The sequence below is a fragment of the Eschrichtius robustus genome, chromosome 1 (assembly GCF_028021215.1).
Source record: "Eschrichtius robustus isolate mEscRob2 chromosome 1, mEscRob2.pri, whole genome shotgun sequence".
Lineage (NCBI taxonomy): Eukaryota > Metazoa > Chordata > Mammalia > Artiodactyla > Eschrichtiidae > Eschrichtius > Eschrichtius robustus.
The window spans coordinates 27,734,654-27,752,823 of record NC_090824.1 but is presented as its reverse complement, the minus strand read 5'-3'; the positions used below and the strand labels follow the sequence as shown (position 1 = coordinate 27,752,823).

The window sequence follows — 18,170 nt, the reverse complement described above, 5'->3', positions numbered from 1 at the left end:
CCAGAAAAGTGCCCTGGCTTCCTTCCTCGAGCCTGGTGAGCCTGGCAAGCCACACTGTTGAAGAGAAACTGGTTCTCACCTGCGTGAAGCCCCTTCAAACACCAACAGACATTTACATTTTGGAGGCGCCTTGCGTTATTTCTGGGATGGATGGAGTGGTGGAGCAACATGGTTTCGCGTTTTGCACTTGATTGCCACGTGGGTAGCCAGATGCTCAAGGTTGATTTGAACAAATGAGGGTAGATCACCTCCTAGGAGCAAGTGGTCTGTGAGGGCGAGTGGACGGGGTTGAGAGCTAATCTGCGCTGACTACGTGTGATAGGCTTGATGGTGTCCAGGCTTAAACTCAGCCTGGCTTTTCCACACGCAGCCCCTGCCTGCTGATGTTGCTTGCGGTGATACCATCTTTATGTGAAGGTCTGTCACGGGAACAGAGTGGCTCCTAGAGGGTAGAACTAGAGCTAGTAGAAAAAAACGGGGGTTCAGTGAAAGGAAGAATTTTAGGTCAGGTTTGGGGCATGGAGCCGGAAGCTTTAATTTCTTTAGTAAACCTACAAAGGAGGTATATTTAGCCCCATTTTTACCAAATGGAAATAGACTGTACGCCCCTTAAGGGCTGGGACCACAGTATTCTAAACTCAGGGCCTAGCAAAGTGCCAGAGGTGCAGTGTTCATTGCATGAGTGAGGCCCAGAAGTTCCAGAAGCAACTTGCACCTTGTACAGTAGTTGGAGGTGCTCTGACCTGACTGAGGGAGTGTAGCGGAAGGAACACAGACTTGGGAGCGGGCTCCACCAGGCTCTGGCCAGGTCCTGTCATTTCCCTTTTTGAATTCGAGTTTTCTCAGGAGCCACCATCTGTTGAAGAGGTCATGGTGAGGGTTAGGTCCACTCTACTGCACCACCCCCAGGCACCATGACCCTCTTCGAAGACGTCTTTTCCTGTTTTACTTCCCACGGAGCCCAGTGCCGCCACTTTCCGGGGGGCTCACAGCTGCTCTGCTGGGTACAGGCTGGCGTGCTGTTCACTACCAGCCCTGCTTCCTCCTTCCTAGCAGGATCCAAGCACACTCTTGGTTATCATGGAGCTTGCTCTGGAGGAACCCTCCCATCTCCCCATCCCCTCTCATTGCGTTAATGAGGCAAGGACACCAGAGGCAACAGCAGGCTTTATTGGAGTCGGAGTGGAGGGACGTGGGCAAGCCCCGGGGAGAGCCAGGACCTTCCAAAGGCTGCACCTCCCACGTCCCCCAGACGCGTCCAGAGGGCCTGAGGAGCGTCGTGCCATCCCCACAACAGGTCCCCAGCCCCAGAGTTAGAGCTGGGCCTTCACAGCCAGACTGGAGGGTGGTGTCGGAGACGCGGGCGGGAAGGAGTTGGCGGAGATCTGTGGAAGTTTGTCTTAGATGCCACACCCCAGTGACAGGGTGAGTCCTGAGAGGAAGAAGGCCCCCAAATCTGGGCAGGGAATTGTCTTTGGGGATAACTACTTACCCCAGTTCTGCCGAGACCAGAAACATTTTGCTTCCGGCTAAAAGCTTGGGCAATCATTCCATGTGTTTTGTGGTTTCATTTCAAAAGGAGATGAAGTCACAGTGGGCAGTGGATTGAGTGGACCCTCAAGACTAAAATGCAAAATGGTAAACACGACGAACGTCCGAGAAGGGAGTCCTCGTGGGTACAACTTTTCTTCAAGTGGCTTCAGCCTGGAGACTGAATGGCGGTCTCCCCTCAGACCCATGGGGCAGGTGTTCCTTTCTCTCCACATGGGTGGGCTAGCCAGGGAAGGGAGCTCTGTTTCCAAAATTTCTCTAAGTGGCAGAGCTGTGCCTTCCTCTCTCCCCTCATTCCTCTTTATCCTTATTTTCCTCCCCTCCTTTCCTTTTGCTCTCCAAAGTCTGTAATCACAAGATAAGGGGCATGGTCAGGAGGGGGGAATGGGTTGTCCTGTCCCATTCCCTCACCCCACCCCATGCCCACTACAGACTTCTTCCCTGCTTCCCCAGCCTCCCGACCCCCTGCAAAAGTAGCCTCTGGTGGAAGAGGCCCACTAGTTGCATGGTTAAGATGACCAGCCAGGGCAGTCCTGGTTTGGGACTAGTATCCTGAGATGAGTCTCCAGAGACATTCCGAGTGGGGCACATGGCAGATAACGAGTCACAAAATTTCACGGCTCAGCAGGTGGTCAGTAGCGCAGAGCTAATGCAAAGGAAGGCACCTTTTAACATGGTAGGTCCAAGTTCAAGTACAGGGTGTGCACTCAGCCGGTGACTGTTGACTGATGGGTGGAGGGGTTCAAGCTGCCTAACAGGCTGAGATCTCTCTTTCCCTCCCGCTCAGCACCGTCTAGGAAGGGTTTCTCCAGGACGTGGCTGGGGCACTCCGTAGGCCCTTCCTGGTCAGTGAAGAGACTTCTGAGGCCCAAGGGAGGGGCCTGACCAGGAAAGGCAAGCTGCCTTTCATTCTTTGCCCGAGAGCCGCTGATTAGAAGGGCCAGCTCTGGGTGGCAGGCAAAGAGAAGAGAGGAGATCCAGACCAGTCCAGCTGTTTCCATCGCCAACTCCACCCCCTCCGTTTACCCCACCAGTTTGCTCCACTGGATGGTACTGAAAAAGGGGTGGGACTTGAGTTTGTTGACACCGCCTCCTCCAGCGCCCAGTCGCCCAGCGGGATCAAACTGCAGCAGCTGTGGAGAAAGGCCCAGTCAGCACTGGGCAGGCCTTCCCAGCCCCTCTGCTCCCTGCCAGCCCGGCCCACAGAACCCCCAGGGTTACCCTGGGGGGGACATTGGTGTTTGGCCACCAACATATAGAAATTTGTTGTCCCCATTAACCTCCTGCACCCACATCAGACACCTAATACACTGGGCGGCTTGTTCACACACAGGGCTCTGTCCTCCCTTCTGTCCACCCTCAGGCCAAAGAAGCCGCCTCCTCCGGGCCGGCCGCACCTCACCTCAGTCAGCAGGGAGGCTGCGGGGCGACTGAGCCACTCGGGCAGCTGGAGCTGGGTGTGGGGTTGGATTCCTGAGGGGTGGCTCTGGGACAGCGCCTGGGAAGACACACGGGGGCGACCCCAGGAGAGTCTGTACGCTCCAGTGGCGGCCAGGATTTTATTTTTTCCCCCCTGTGTCACATCTCACGGGGATGATGATGATGCAGATCGTTGCCTTTTGCTTTGCATCTACCGCGTGTCAGGCTGTGGAAGATGCCTGAGACCCATTATCCGTAATTTCCACGACAACCTTCAGAGTAAGTATTAGTACCCCCATTTTAAAGACAAGAAGCAGGCTCAGAGAGGTCAAGGGATTTGTGCTGAGTTCAGGGTTTGAACCCAGGTCCCTCTGGCTCCAAGCTTGCTAGAAACATCGGTCCTGGGTTGCAATCAGGGCAGGCACTCTATCAGGAATAGCACCGAAACTTGTCTCCTTACAGAAAAAAAATTTCCACGGGCGACTCATTTGACATGGCGTGCTACTGTCAGGGCCAAGGCAGGGCTGTGGCGAGGGAAGAAGGCAGGACCTCTCTGTGCTCCAGAAGGGTGCAGCGGGGGGGAGCAGAGAGGTCTGTCTGGAGGTCAGGAAGAGAGGCAAGAAGCGACCAGGAGGAAGGCCAGGAGCCCTGATCTGGAGAGGTGGTGGGAGGCCAAGAGGAGAGAACCCCTCTGTGGGGCTGTGTGCAGCCAGGGCTCTCAAAGGCCCTGGCTACAGGACCAAACCAGGAGGGAGCCAGGAGGGACTGGTCAGATCCGGACTTCCGGTCACACTGCATCCACTCGGGCATTTCCTGCTCAAATGCAGTTTGGCCTCTCCCTGCTGCCTGACCTAACCAGCCCCAGGTGTGGCGTTGAGCTCACGAGGGAGGATGGGGGGCGGAGGCCACCATCCTGAGCAAGGGTGCTTGCCAGGGGAACTTTAAGCTCTGGGTTGACCCAGGCTGGACAGGGCAGCTGCCAGCCTGGGATGAAGGAGGTCCTCTCTCTGGTCTTCCAGCCAAAGTCTGGGGGTTACGGCTCTGAAGGGTGTGGATGTGGGGAGTGAGCAGCGGGGAGAGGAGTCTTGGGGGATGGTCCAGTGGCCTTCTAAGTAAAAGGGCTGTGTCAAACTCCACCGTCCCTCCAGATCCAGGCCCGGGCGCTCTCCTCCAGAAACCTTCCCTGATCATCCTGACTCAGCTCTCACTGAGTTGACAGTCTCCCTAGCTATAGCCACTCATCTGGCAGTGGTGCAAAGTGTGGCCATGGCCTGGGTGGGAGTGGCTTCCTTGGTCTCTCGTGGCCTCGGCGGTGGAAGCGGGAGCTGTGCTGGCAGAACACTGGGCCCGACGGCCAGGTCTCGGGGACCCCGGCAGGCTCTGCCCCAACACCGACTGGCTGGACTAACTGCAGCCCGTCCTACATTCAGTGACAGCCACCGGGCCCCACAGGCTGCCCACACACCACTCACCGTTCCCGTCAGCAGTTCATACAGCAGAGACCCAAAGCTCCACCAATCGCAGGCTTCGGTCAGCTCAGAAATCCCACCCACCTCTGAGGGAACAAGAACATACGTGTCTCAGTCTCGCCCGCCCAAGGAGGCGGGTCTCCCCTCCACTCACCCTACCCAGATGCCCCAGTTCCCTCCGTCATCCTCAGTCCCCTGGCTCAACCCACACCCAAGGGCTACCACCTACCCCTTCCCTTCTTGCCTGGGGCGCTGTAGAGTTTGTCCAAAGCCTCCCTGCAGCACTGGGGCTCCACCTCTGACCACTGGCCGAAATACGTGAGCCGGATGTGGCCTTGTCATGCAGTGCATGCACGGAGGAATAAAAGGGGACAAAAATTGCTATTAGTCATCTTGGAGCTGCAGGTGTGAGGCGGGGGACTCCAGCGCTTCTCCCAACAGCCACAAGGCAGGGGCCAGTGGCTGCGCTGGGCAGAAGCTCCCTAGGGGCCCGGCCCCCCCACCCCGAGGCCCCGAAACAACCTGGTCTTCACGGGAGCCTTGCCCTGAGCTCATCGAGGGAAAGGGTTTGTTTCCCAAGCTCAACCCTGGCCAACCAGGCTCAGCAGAGTCCTTCCTGAAAAGGCCGGGGAGGGGAGGCAAGGGAAGAAGCAGATAACCTCTGCATCCTCCTGACTTTGGGGAAATTTCCTTCTCTGTCTTGAGGTTTCGGGGGCCTCCCGCCGGAGGGGTGGGGTAGGGTGAGGGCCCACTCTTCTCCCCCTGGGCCCAGGGCTCCTACCTGCCTGGTCCAGGAGCAGGTTCCGGGGATTGAGGTCCCGGCACAGCACCCCCTGCTCGTGCAGCGCCTCCAGGGCCACCAGCATCTCGGCCGCCCACTGCCTCACCTGCTCCTCCCTCACACTCCAGGCGGCCCCACCGGTTGAGGGGCGGCTCTGACCTCTGCCTCGGCCACAGCCCCCCAGCACCCGGCCGGCCCCTGCGCGAACCCGAGGGAGCCCCCGAGGGGGCCCCGGATCAGAGCTCTGGCCGGGCCCCCGCCTGGCTTGGTGGTGCAGGTGGCCAGCTGGGGCCTTTGGAAGGTCCCAGGAGCAGGAAGGGCTGGTCCTGGCTGAGGGTTCACCTTCAGCCTCTCTCTGGGGTCTGATGGCTGCGGCCCCCCTGGCCGGGGTAAGGCTCTGAGAAGTCCTGGGAGGCTCCAGGGGGATTCCGTCCTGCAGGCAGGTGTGGCCAGGCGGGAGGTGAGCTGGGGTCCCGAGGCTGAGGCGGGAGTTGAGCTGAGCCTTCATCCTCTTCAGGCTGGAGCCAGACCTAGTCCCAGACTGTTGGAGGCACGGCTGGGAGAGCAGGTGGGACCACAGAGTGCCTCCTGGGCGTGCAGAGGGTGCAGCAAGCATGGGGACGGGGAGTAAAAGAGCGTGGAGCCCAGGTCCCTGTCCCACTCCTGCCACCCCCCGCCCCCCATCTTGGGCACGGACCCTTTGCCTTCCAGGTCCTCACCTCTGCTCCCTCCCCTCCCTCAGCCTAGGATGCCCTCTCCCCTCCTCTCCACCCACCTAAAGCGGCCCCAGCCTCACAACCTGGCACAAAATAGGTGCTTAACCCCTAAGGAGATGTAAATTATTCTTAATGTCCTTGGTCTAGGTGGTGGGTTCGCCAGTGTTCAATGTATTATAATTTTTTTTTAAGGGAGAAAAGTGTAATGAAGTTTAAGTAAGTAAAATAAAAACAAGGCCAGGCATGGACCTGCGATGACTGTATGTCATGACCCAGAGATGTGTACCTCATTTAAAAAAAATCATAGCTGATCAATAAATATCTGCTACGTGACCCAGTTCCTGTCCTTACAGCTTCAGCACCATCACCCCATGGGGCTACTCCGAGGGGTGGGCACAGACTAGAAAAGTGAAAAGAGCCAAGACTGGAGGAGAGGGTGACAAAGGGGACATCTGCATAAATGCCCTCTCACCCGCCCAAGATGTGAACATCCTCCCAGCACGTCCCCTGCCCCCCTGGCACCACACAGAAGCCCCCAGCAGCCATCATCCTCCAGGAAGGCTGGGTCCCCTGGTCTGTGCTGGGCATCTGGGTTCGGCAGTTTAACAGGATGAGACAGGACGACATCCCAAAGGCCTGAGGAGCTGACAGGGCCCCCTCACCTTGCACATGCTCCAGGTGCAGGAAGATGGAGTCCTCGCTCACAAAATACCGCAGCAGCTTGGTCATGTAGGGGACGCCGTGTGGGATGATGGTCAGCCGCTCCCGGCTTACCGCGTGGCACCTGGACAGGCTCTGGGGAGGGAGCAGAGCAGGCAGATCAGCTGGGGACCAGCCAGAGGCTGCTCTGCTCTTCAAGGGCAACCAGATGAAGGGTGGGAGCCACCCTGGAGAGCAGCTGCCTCCCCCCAGTTCCTAACCTGACCCTCAACCCTCTTTCCACCTTGGAAAGGCAGGCCCTCCCGTCTCTGGTCCAAGGATGAGGTGGTGTGTGTGTGTGCGTGCGCACGTGCGCATTTCTGGGAGGCAGGGTGCATGCTGGGGGCAGAACAAACAGCTGTTGGATTTGGAGGGAGTGTGGGTTTCCGATACAGCTTCTGGGTAGAGGTTCCCCAGGGGGTAGGGGTTTCCAAGAGCTCTGAGAAAGTCCAAAGGGGAATACAGAATGGCAGGGGGTTGGGCGGCACCTGCCTTCACCACGAAGGTCCCTCCAGTCGCTGGGTCCTGGACCAGCTGCACCTGCCGAGGTCCAGGAGGCACTAGTCAAGGCACATGCTAGTTTCCGGGGCTCCACGGCCCCAGCCCCAGCCTCCCAGGGTCCTCCAACAAGGCTGGGCTGGGAGGCCAGGCTTTGGTGGTGCAGAGTGTACCCCCCACCGCCAAACTGACATTGAACCTGTCCTGCTCATCCACCCTTGTTAGATCTGCAGGTCGTAGCTCAGGTACCACCTCCTCCAGGAAGCCTTCCCAACCCTCGTGTTAGGCTGGTGCTCCTAATCTGTCTCCAGTGCTCTCTGGGCTCACCCTATCACACTGTGTCTAATTTCCCGTCTCCCCGCTGGGCTGTGAGCTCCGAGAGGGCAGGGGCCACATGTCCAGCTCTGTACTCCCAGAGGCCTGCATAGGACAGGGAGGTAGTCAGTGCTTCCCACATGCATGCTGAGTGGTCCATCCTGTAGGGTCTGAGGGTGTCATGGCTGGAAGGGACCTCAGAGCCAGTCACCTTCTCTGATCTCTTATTTTACAGGTGAAGAAGCCAAGGCTCTGAGAATGTGACCCCAGTGGTGCCTGAGACCATGTGGTCTTGGCATGCTCCTTCAGGTCTCATCCCCTGCCCCCCAGCCCCTTCTTTTAAATGGTCTTTCTTTCTGGAGGCTATCTTTGGAGGGCAGCCCACTCCTTCTCCTGTTGGTGTTGCTTGGAGGCAGTGGTCTGCCAATTGCTGGGCAGAGCCTTGTTTGGAGTTGGGCCCTAGACTCATCTCCATGGTGGGCAGGGGTGGACCCCAGCCATAGGAGAGGACACGTCAGGGGAGGAAGGCGGAAGATTCGGCCCAGATGAGGGGCATGTGGGGGGCAAGACCAGCACCCTGGTGTTGTGACTTCTTAGCCGTCAGCCTGCCCTGCACACGATCCCCGTAGTGGCACGTGGGAACCAGGCCCTGAGGCCAGGCCACTGGGCAGTGACGAAGGCTGCAGCCTAGGATTGGGGTTCAGATCTTGGGTGAGCGAATTGATCTTCTCATCTACCAAACAGGAATTACAAATGCCCATCCTCCCTTATCACTGGTTTGTTGAGGCCACCAATGGGAAGGCCCTTGGAGAATGTAAAGGCGGTGGGAATGTCAGTTACCACATTTGCCAAGTCACATGGCCTCTGTGAACCTTGGTCTTCTTCACTGCAAAATGGGTCATAGCAGTACCTCCTTCAGAAGGCCATTAGGGGGATTCTATTAAAGCAAGCAACTCAAGTATAGCAGCAGCCTGTGCCTGCCACATAACATGCTCTCAATAGTCTATAGTGACGATTATTAATATCATCACAGGGAAACCCCACACTGGCTATACAGCATTTACTCTGTACTAAGGGCTTTATCTAGGTCATTTAGTTTTATTCTCCAGCGCTACCAGGTGAGCATTACTAGTGACTCATTTTACTGATGAAGAAATTGAGGTTCAGAGAGGTTATGTTGCCTACGGCCCCCCTGCTAAAAAGTGGTAGAGCCAAGATGTGAATCCAGACAGGCTGATCCCGGAGCCCTGGAGACATAACTGCAAACAGGGGCACAGCCAGGTGACCTGGCGCATGCCTTCCCCTCTGGGCCTCAGTTTCCCCATCGTCAGTGAGATGAAGGTGTTGGCCTCTGAGCACAGGGGCAGCAGGAGTGAGGCATCCCTTCTGACCACTAGAGGTCTCTCCTCCAACAGCCAGAGACGGAGTCCAGCCTAGTCCCGGCTCCTTGGCCAAATTTACGCAAAGCTTGAAAAAGAAAGAAAGAGAACTCTGGGGTCATTTAGGATAATACAGTTTCCCACAAGTGCTGACACCCCGGATAATTCCCCACTGCCACTTGCCAAGTGGGATTCCCCTCCACCTTGTCTTGTCTTGGGCAAGTCTTCTCGTTTACATTACAGGGTACAAAAAAACAGCAGTGAAGGTCGGGGAGGCCAGAAATAAAACTTGGTCAGTACATTGAAACAAGTGTGTTAAAAAAGAGAAGAAAAAAATATATATATACACACACATCTATCAAGAAAGAATTAGACCAAACCATGAACAGTGATTATCTTGGAATTAGATAGGATGGTGGGGATTTTTTTTTTTCTTTTCTGTTCTAAACTCCTTTCTCTTTCATGATATTTCAAAAGGGTAGAAAAGGGAGCATTTTCCCATTAAACCAAGCAAATAAAAAAATCCCCTTCCTCTTTTGCTCTGTGCTATAGAGCACTAGTTTGTCCCTTGACCTCTATGAACCTCAGTTACATTCTCTGTAAGACAATGATTAAAATGCAGCACTGTCCAGGGACTTCCCTGGTGGTCCAGTGGGTAAGAAAGACTCGGTGCTCCCAAGGCAGGGGGCCTGGGTTCGATCCCTGGTCGGGGAACTAGATCCCACAACTAAGAGTCCACATGCCACAACTAAAAGGTCGCACATGCCACAACTAAGAAGTCCACATGCCGCAACTAAGACCTGGCACAGCCAAAATAAATAAATACATAAATACCTTTAAAAAAATGCAGCACTGTCCAGTAGGACTTTCTGCCATGATGGAAATATTATACATCTGCACTGTCCATTAGAAGCCATTAGCCACATGTGGCTATCAAGCCCTTGAAAGGTGGCTGGTGCCACTGAGAAATAGAATACTTAATTTTAGTTAATTTTTATTAAAATAGTCTTATGTGGCTGGTGACTACTGTATCGGACTGCACAGTATAACCCTTTTTCTCCCCAGGGTGACCGAGCGGGTTTAATGCAACAGCTTGGCAAACTAGAATGGGCCTTAACGAATGTCAGGTGAGTATTGCTATCAGGAAGGTGGAAGGCAGTTCTGGTGAAGGGTGCCTGCCCTCATCTTTTTAAAAAGGGAAATCTCGGGCTTCCCTGGTGGCGCAGTGGTTAAGAATCCACCTGCCAATGCAAGGGACACGGGTTCGAGCCCTGGTCCGGGAAGATCCCACATGCCGCGGAGCAACTAAGCTTGTGCGCCACAACTACTGAGCCTGAGCCCTAGAGCCTTCGAGCCACATCTACTGAAGCCTGCGTGCCTAGAGCCCGTGCTCCGCAACACGAGAAGCCACCGCAATGAGAAGCCTGCGCACAGCAACGAAGACCCAATGCAGCCATAAGTAAATAAATAAATAAATAAATAAATAAATTTTAAAAAATAAAAAGGGAAATCTCTTTTTTAAAAATAAAACCCACTGAGTTCTCGGGATTCGGGGACAACGAAAGCTTTGGTGAAACACATTAACCCTTTCTTTTAAAATGTCCACAGTATCAATTATTAGAGAAACGCAAATCAAAACTACAATGAGGTATCACCTCACACCACTTAGAATGGGCATCATCAGAAAATCTACAGACAACAAATGCTGGAGAGGATGCGGAGAAAAGGGAACCCTCTTGCACTGTTGGTGGGAATGTAAATTGATACAGCCACTATGGAGAACAATATGGAGGTTCCTTAAAAAACTAAAAATAGAATTACCGTATGACCCAGCAATCCCACTACTGGGCATATACCCAGAGAAAACCGTAATTCAAAAATACACATGTACCCCAATGTTCATTGCAGCACTATTTACAATAGCCACGTCATGGAAGCAACCTAAATGCCCATCGACAGACGAATGGATAAAGAAGGTGTGGTACATATATACAATGGAATATTACTCAGCCATAAAAAGGAACGAAATTGAGTCATTTGTTGAGACGTGGATGGATCTAGAGACTGTCATACAGAGTGAAGTAAGTCAGAAAGAGAAAAACAAATATCGTATATTAACGCATGTATGTGGAACCTAGAAAAATGGTACAGATGAACCAGTTTGCAGGGCAGAAGTTGAGACACAGATGTAGAGAACAAACGTATGGACACCAAGGGGGGAAAACTGCGGTGGGGTGGGGATGGTGGTGTGCTGAATTGGGCAATTGGGATTGACATGTATACAGTGATGTGTATAAAATTGATGACTGATAAAAATAAATAAATAAAAAAAATAAAATAAAATGTCCACAGTATCAAGGCCAGGAGGACTCCTCCTGGAGCAAACAAATCCAGAAGTTTCAAGCAGGTTCTCAAGCACTAAGGTCCACAGGGGCTGGGCATGTGAGCCAATGGGCAGGATGAGAAAGGGGCAGACGGAGGGCAGGGGCCCCATTAAATCGGGCAGCCCGTCCTCTGCTCCGGCTGACATGAATGTGAGCCAGCATTTCCAGATCTTCTGATTTCTCAGGATAAGTAGGAAATCTGGACTTCTCTATGAAACCTGCCAATTTTTAAATGCTGATAACTAACAATAATTCAAAAAACACCCCTGTGTTTGAGCCAAAAACACAGAAGTGACTTGGCTGGTCTTCTCTTTCTTCCCCATCCCTGACTCAGGGCCTGGCTCCTGGACAAAGCTCAGCAAACAGGCAGCACTGTCTCCCAAGCCCCCCAGGCTTCCCAAAAGCAGACCCTGGCTCTCCTGGCCAGCTGCCTGCCTAGTCCTTGATCCACCCTCCTTGCTGTTCCCTGCCACCCCCTACCCCTGCCAGTATCTCTTCGGCCCCGAGGGACCCCCCGCTCCCCAGCCCCTTTAACCCTCACAATGGGGTGTTTCTGGGGGCACTCAAGGCTTCCTGAGCGGGGCCCTCTGCTCCCCCCGAGTCTGCGAGCTGCTGCAGGCTGGAACTGCCCTCCCACCTGCCTGCCCAGATCTGCCTGGGCAGAGCTGTGGTATGGAATGTGGTGATACTCATCCAGGCCTGGCTGCAGGGACCTGGGCCCAGTGGCCCCAACAACTCTCCTAATTTGGGGAGATTGGTGTTCCTGGCTTGGGAATGACTCAGAAAAAGGAAGCAGGATTTTAGGAGGGAGGTGGAGTAGGTAAATTGAGTGCCCAAGAAAGTATATAAAAAGAAAGAAAAGAGGGCACTCTCAAGACAGAATGGCTGGGCTTGGCCTGAATTTCTAATTCTCATATGCACAGGCCTCAGAATATGGGATTCCAAAAATGCTTTGCACATGTGTGTCCGGGGTTAAATTCAAATTCGGGGAATTCTGTCACAGACCTCCCTCTTGGAGATTCACTGTGTACATCTGCATCCTAAAAGCTTGAAACTTCCTATACTTAAAAAACTGAAGTAATGTAACTTTAACTCACTGTTTCCAAAACTTATTTGACCCAGAAGCCCTCTCTCCAAAACACCACTGGTTCAGTGGGATCCCACACGGGGAAACAGTGGTGGCTGTCACCTCCTCGGCCTGCCCGTGGGAGTGGCCGAGCCACGTGGACCCGCGCAGTGGGAGGGAAGGGCTGGGCAGATGGAAGCTGGCTGGGCCTTGGCTGACAGACTGGGGCCTGTTCCAGGGACCTGGGAGCAGCAGCTGGAGCAAGGCTGGGATGGGAAGCCTGCTCGCCGACACGCTCTCGTCATTCGCCTTCACGGCCATCAAACTTGTATCAGATGCTTTAGTGTGTGCCAGGCCTTTCCCCCGAATCCTTTCACTTTAGTTCCCACATCACGCTGGGTGGGGTGGGGTGGGTGGGAGGATCCTTACCCCACTTCCAGATGAGGAAACCAGCGCCCAGACAGGGAAAGGAGCTTGCCTGTGGCCACGCGGTGCCAGCCCAGCCGGCACTTCACCCTCGGCATGTCGGGGAGCACACACCGCTCCCCTTTTCTCTGCGGGCTCCCAGACCCGTCCAAATCCCCCGTGAGTGTTTTAAATTACAGGTGCCTGGGCTCAACCCTAGAAATTCTGACTCAGTGGGTTTGGGATGGGGCCCGGGCATCTGGATTTTTAGGAAGCTCCCCCAGGGGATTCTGATAAACAGCCAGTTTGAGGGAAAAAAACGCTTTAGCAAATATTCAGGTATCCCTGGGCTGGGGCAGAGAGCGATCAAATATTGGGTCAGATCTCATTTGACCCAACTTGTCTGTCCTTCTGATGAGTGTCCCAGGTTCAGGTTTGGCTGTCAGCTCCTATCTTCCTGGCTGCCCTGAATTAAGGGAAAAGATCCTAGATGGGGTCAGGATGGGGGGTGGCCGGAGGAGCCAGGAGAGAAACAGCAGAGCTGCCAAGGCCCTGGACAAGGCACCAGCCCGCTTCGACCGTCGGCAGAACGGGTTTCTGGAGATAAGCGCACTCCCGCCGCTGGAACCTCGGGGCTGTGCTAGGTGGGGAGACTCCTGGCTGCAGCCCTGGGGAAGTGGAAGTGGGGCAGGCAGGGCAGCGCGGGCGCGCGGGCTGGCTGGGCGCCCCTGTGGCTTCTGTCTTGAATCGCTGAGGGAGTGGCTTTCTGCGTCTGAGCTGGCGGGCTGTGGAGAGGAGCTGCGCGCCTCTGCTTTTTCCTCACGTTTTCCTTTCCAGGGCTGACTGGTGCGGGCTGGGGTGGAGGAAGGGTGGGGGACCGCCGCAGCCGCTCTCCTCCCCTTGGACCCTCTGACCCCTTTCCAACACCTGCCCCTCCCAGTTATACACAACACCTCCCCCCACACCCCGGGCGGTGCTCACTCACCTTCTCGATGACCGCGACCACCTTGCAGCCCCTCAGCTGCTCTAGGGCAGAGCTCAGTGTGCGGATGGGCCGCAGCCTCAGGCTGCTAAAACCCTGCAGAGGCAGGAGAGAGCCACGTAGCGGCCTCTGGGTGAGTCCTCCTCAGCCACGGCCTTCTCACCAGGCAGTGGGCAGGGCCCCGGCTGCCAGGAGAGCAGTGGCCACAGAGGGCAGGACCGGGGTACAGGCAGGGCCCACCTCACAGGGACAGACTGAGCAGAGAAGCTGGCCTTGGTCCAGGGTGGCCAGGCCACCCTCTCAGCTCGGTCCCCACCTAGCCCTCCTCCCAGGCCCAGGGAGTTCTCAGGGCTTCAGAAACCCCCTCTCAAAAGCCCCGTCCACAGGAGGCAGATGCTCCCGGGGAGGGGGGAAATAACCTGGGAACATGTGCATCTTGGGGAACACGCCTCGAAGACCAAGGCATGTGGCCCAGGCACCTGCTTTGGGGGAAGCAGCTTACAAGGTGCAGCAAGCCTGGAAGGGGTGTGTATGTGCACACCTGTGGGCTTGAGAAGTGTGCGTGCATTTTCAACCCTTTCTGAGTGCCCACTGGGTCAAGAAAAGCCATATGGGGAGAGGACTTTTGCACACTTATATATGCACATATTCATGTGTGTGTATATGCACGTGGGTATTTGTGTCTGCTCCGAATACTCACTGCAGCCCAGCCAAACACAGAGAGATCTGGGAGCCTGAGTGTGCACATAGGTGAGCACGTGTACGGGCCATGCGTGAGGGTGGGGAGGTGTGTGTGTGTGTGTGTGTGTGTGTGTGTGTACTTCGTGAGGGCGTAAGACTGGACTGGAGATGATTCACTAAGCGTCTGAAAATGAATGAATTATGGAGAGTATGGGATAGAGAGGAAGCCAGGAGGAGGAGGGCAGGAAGGCAGCCCTGGCACACACACCAGCCGACCTGTGCTCTCCACCGTCTGCCTGCCGCCTGGGATGGCAGGCGACAGCTTCCTGGCCTGTGGGGTGAGGGCCTCAGCTCTCTCCCCTCAGAGCCCTCAGGCCTTTGGGGTCTCCTTACCGTGCCAGGGCTGGCTCCATTGCCCAGCGTCCTCTGCAGGTGGCAATTAAAGATTTCCTCTGCCCGCCGCAGGTACTTGGTAATTTTCAGCTTTACAGCCTCACATCTCTCCTTGTTGGGGTCGACTGTGGGGAGAAGGGGTCCTCTCCTTGGGAGGACGCTGGGGATTGGGCTCCCATTGCCCGCCCTCTGCCCTCCATAGGAGGTAGTGCCTATTTCTGATTCTGGTCAGTGGATTCTGACCCCACATCTGTTCTTGGGTCCTCCTCTGGATGGGAGACCAGCAGGGGAGGAGGAGGAGGGATGGTGGCAGGAGAGGTTGGGAACAACAGTCGCCACTCAGCCTACAGCACTTTACATTTGGCACCTACTACCTCGCTGGCCACCATCACACCCTGGGAAGGGACGGAGTGTGCATTTCCATGTCCGTTTTTCAGAGTAGGAGACAGAAGCCCCCAGAGAACACACGTTCCTCTATCTCTGATGCCCAGTGTGAAAGAGGCCAGAATGGGGATCAGGACTGGAGGGTAAAGGAAGTCACTGGACAGGCATGAAGCCCAGGTGTTGAGAGGTCTCTTCGGCGGGAGGGTAGGAAGCGTGAATTGGGGCCTGACTCCTACCCCCGGCCTGGCCACCAAGGCCCTCAGGGGTCTCCAAGTGGCCTCAGGGCCAGCCTCTCTCCCTACCTGGAAATGCCTCCCTTTTCCCTGAACAGGCCTCCCCTCTCACCTCCAGGCCTGTGTGGTTCTCTCTCTGGAGCCTCACCCAGCCCTTCAACTGGACAACATGCCCACCATTCTTCAGTACTCAGATTAGGGTTCTGACTTCTAGAAAATGCCCTATGCCAGCCTAGTCTGGCCTCAGTTTCCCTCTTCCCTCCCTTCACTTCCTCCTCATTGTTCTTGCCACCTGGGACTACAATAGTCCATCATCAGCTCATCAATCTCTGCCCGTTAGAATGCAAGCCCACAGAGGGCAGGACCCCAGCCCAGCTCCAGGGGCAGGCAAGCTTAGTGAGCCAAGCGCACAGCCTCTGGAGCCCACAGTGTTCAAACCCCAGCTTTGCCACTTGAGAGCTGTGGAGTCTTAAGCAAGCTATTTAACTGCCCTGTGTCTCAGTTTCCTCATCTGGAAAACAGGAATAAAAATCATTCTTATATATTTGGAAGTACAGGCAAGAACATATACAGTGGTTTGTATTACTGTGAATGGGAAATGAGTTGATACAGGTAAAGCCCTTAGACCAGCGCCTGGTGTATAGGAACAGTTCGATAAATGAGAGCTGTTATTATTGTCCTTTGCAGAGGCCCTGCAGGGCCCACACAGAGAGCCCTGCTCACCCAGCTCAGGTGGACAGATGGCGGGATGAGCCCTTCACCACGGGCCTCCGTCCCTGCCCAGCCCCAGCCTCACCATTTACGCCTCGGAGCAGAACGTCCACGCCATTCTGGTAGTGGTTGAAGGCTGCCTCGTAGTCCTCACTGACATCACGCTCCAGGGCCAGCCGGATCTGCGTGGCTGCATCCACCAGGTAGTCGCGCTTGGTCATGTCAGGTGCCCCCGGAGTGACCCGGTTGCGAATCTGCTCCAGGTACACTAGGGTCTGGGACCGCACTCATGAGCAGGGCTCGGGGTCCAGGCCAGGGCCAGGGGGACACTCACAGGCCACCAGGCTCACGGCTGCCCTGGAGCAGGGACCTGGAATGAGCAGAGGCATTAGGGAGAATCCAGCTGGGAGTAACACCCCATCTGCACCCTGGTTTCCTCCACTGAGTATTGGGAAGACTAATACTCACGTCCAAGGGCTGGAGGGGTCAGAGCTAATGTGGGTAATATCCCTCACTGAGCCAGATCTTTCCTAAGTGGTGGTAATAACAGAATAATAACATGCTTTGGGCTCTGGGTTTTTGGTTTTCAATTCAAATGCAGTTCAACAAGTATTTCTTGAGTACTTACTATGTGTTGAGCACTGGAGAGCGCTGAGGATATGCCTGCAAAGGGCCTCTATACACATTAAACATGGAGGTCACACACTCTGAGGCTGAAGCCAGGGCCCGGGTCCCAAAGGCCATTCCTTATACTGTTCCCTCCATCCTGCCTGTTCTCCCCTCCCTGCTCCTCCCATGGGAATCGCATTCATCCTTCATGGTTCGGCTCCATGGCACCTCCTTGAACAGGATGGATTGCCCCTGCTTTATTTCATTTCTCTAGGTCCTGAGGTCAGTGTGGCCAGGGAGTGAGGACCCCCAAGGAGCCAGGCAGAGAGCCGGGCACAGGGCTTGGCCTTAAAGCCTGCGGGCAAATGAAACGACTGAGTGGCAGATTCAGTGCCACTCTGGGTGGAGTTAGAGGAATGAGGTCAGAGCCCAACCAGCCCTAGGAGGGGATGCCTCTGGCCTCCTGGCTCTGTCTCGGAGAAGGCCAGGAGGCCACGTGGCCGCCAAGGACCGTACAGCAGCCCCTCCCTGAGCAGTGCGTGATACAAGTGGCCACAGGGGTAAGAGCAGTGTCTTCAGGAAAGGAAAGGGCTCAGAGAGAGGCCAGCAGAGCTGCCTTTGCCCCTCACTGCAGCCTCTGCACCTTCGCTCTCTCAGGCCCCATTGGGAAGGGGCAGGGCCCAAATTGCCAACTCCAGGTCATTTCTGCCTCTGTGGAGAGAGGGAGGAGAGAACAGGATGGGGAGTGGGGCGGGGAGGAAAACCCACATCGTGAAGCCAGCGGGGAGCTGAACCCTGGCCAGGATGCGGCCAGGAGGTGGAGGGAGGGGGGAAGGGAAGCCGCACCCTCCCTACTCGGCCCAGTCACCAGGGACGTGCCGCTCTGAGTCCTGTGCTCAGAGTCACCAAGGCAGACAGGGCGGGCTGCTCTGTGTCAGGGCCCGGCTTCCGGGGCCACACGCCAGGCCGGGTCCTTCCGGGCAGAACCGCATAGGCGCGCCTGGACCCAGAAAGCGGCGCGTCCAACCCGCGAGTCCCCGGCACGCAAGGTGCACCGCCCCTCGGGGGTCGCCGAGGAAGGCGGGCTGGAGGAGTGAGAAGAGGGGGCATCCTCTCCTGGGGGAGGGGGGATGGAGGAGGAGCCGAGCAAACACCGTACCTGCCCGAGCCAGGAGCTCGGTCCTCGCGGCCAGACCCAGCCCTGCCGCCACTGCCCCTTCGCCCCCGCGGGGGACCTTGCACCGTGGGCGGCTGCTTTCAGCCCTCCACCCAGGTGCAGGGGTCTGGCCGGATGCAGCTCGGTCATTGGTTGCAGATGAGCTCATCCTCTATCCGTTAGAATAAACCACCAATCAGCGCCTGGCTCGACTTCTGCGGGGCCCTTAAAGCAGAAGCGCCCGCAAAGCGGAGAGCTGGGGGAGGGGGGAGGGGGCGGGTAAGGGAGTTGGGGTGGGGGTAAAAGCTGCGGAGAGAGGAGGTCCAGAATCTCTCAGGG

The 18,170-nt window shown here is 55.9% G+C and overlaps 1 protein-coding gene across 3 annotated transcripts; it reads right to left on the bottom strand.

Moving 5' to 3' along the window:
• Positions 1 to 1,149: 1,149 nt before the first annotated feature.
• RPS6KL1 (ribosomal protein S6 kinase like 1) lies at positions 1,150 to 17,957 on the bottom strand. 3 transcript variants are annotated; one of them, XM_068542437.1, is made up of 14 exons: positions 17,835 to 17,957; positions 16,695 to 17,386; positions 16,535 to 16,596; positions 16,152 to 16,436; positions 14,739 to 14,863; positions 13,668 to 13,760; positions 8,709 to 8,915; positions 7,128 to 7,175; positions 6,599 to 6,731; positions 5,221 to 5,808; positions 4,684 to 4,773; positions 4,443 to 4,525; positions 2,954 to 3,049; positions 1,150 to 2,684 (listed from the first exon to the last, which is right to left on the bottom strand). In XM_068542437.1, exons 4-14 carry the CDS (start codon positions 16,285 to 16,287, stop codon positions 2,574 to 2,576), a joined length of 1,710 nt encoding a protein of 569 aa, XP_068398538.1. In that variant the 5' UTR covers positions 16,288 to 16,436; positions 16,535 to 16,596; positions 16,695 to 17,386; positions 17,835 to 17,957; the 3' UTR covers positions 1,150 to 2,573. The 3 variants fall into 3 exon arrangements, with proteins under 3 accessions (XP_068398538.1, XP_068398520.1, XP_068398528.1); XM_068542419.1 differs by lacking the exons at positions 8,709 to 8,915; positions 16,535 to 16,596; XM_068542427.1 differs by lacking the exons at positions 16,535 to 16,596; positions 16,695 to 17,386.
• Between the last annotated feature and the right edge of the window lie 213 nt (positions 17,958 to 18,170).

Bases quoted from the DNA above. Each gene is read 5' to 3' on its own strand.
- RPS6KL1 (XM_068542437.1), bottom strand. From the start codon at position 16,287: ATGACCAAGCGCGACTACCTGGTGGATGCAGCCACGCAGATCCGGCTG. The intron at 13,761-14,738 runs GTAAGGAGACCC...CTGCCTCTGCAG, and splicing joins ATGGAGCCAGCCCTGGCACG to GGTTTTAGCAGCCTGAGGCT. The intron at 8,916-13,667 runs GTGAGTGAGCAC...TTCTTTTTCAAG, and splicing joins TGGTCGCGGTCATCGAGAAG to CTTTGCGTAAATTTGGCCAA.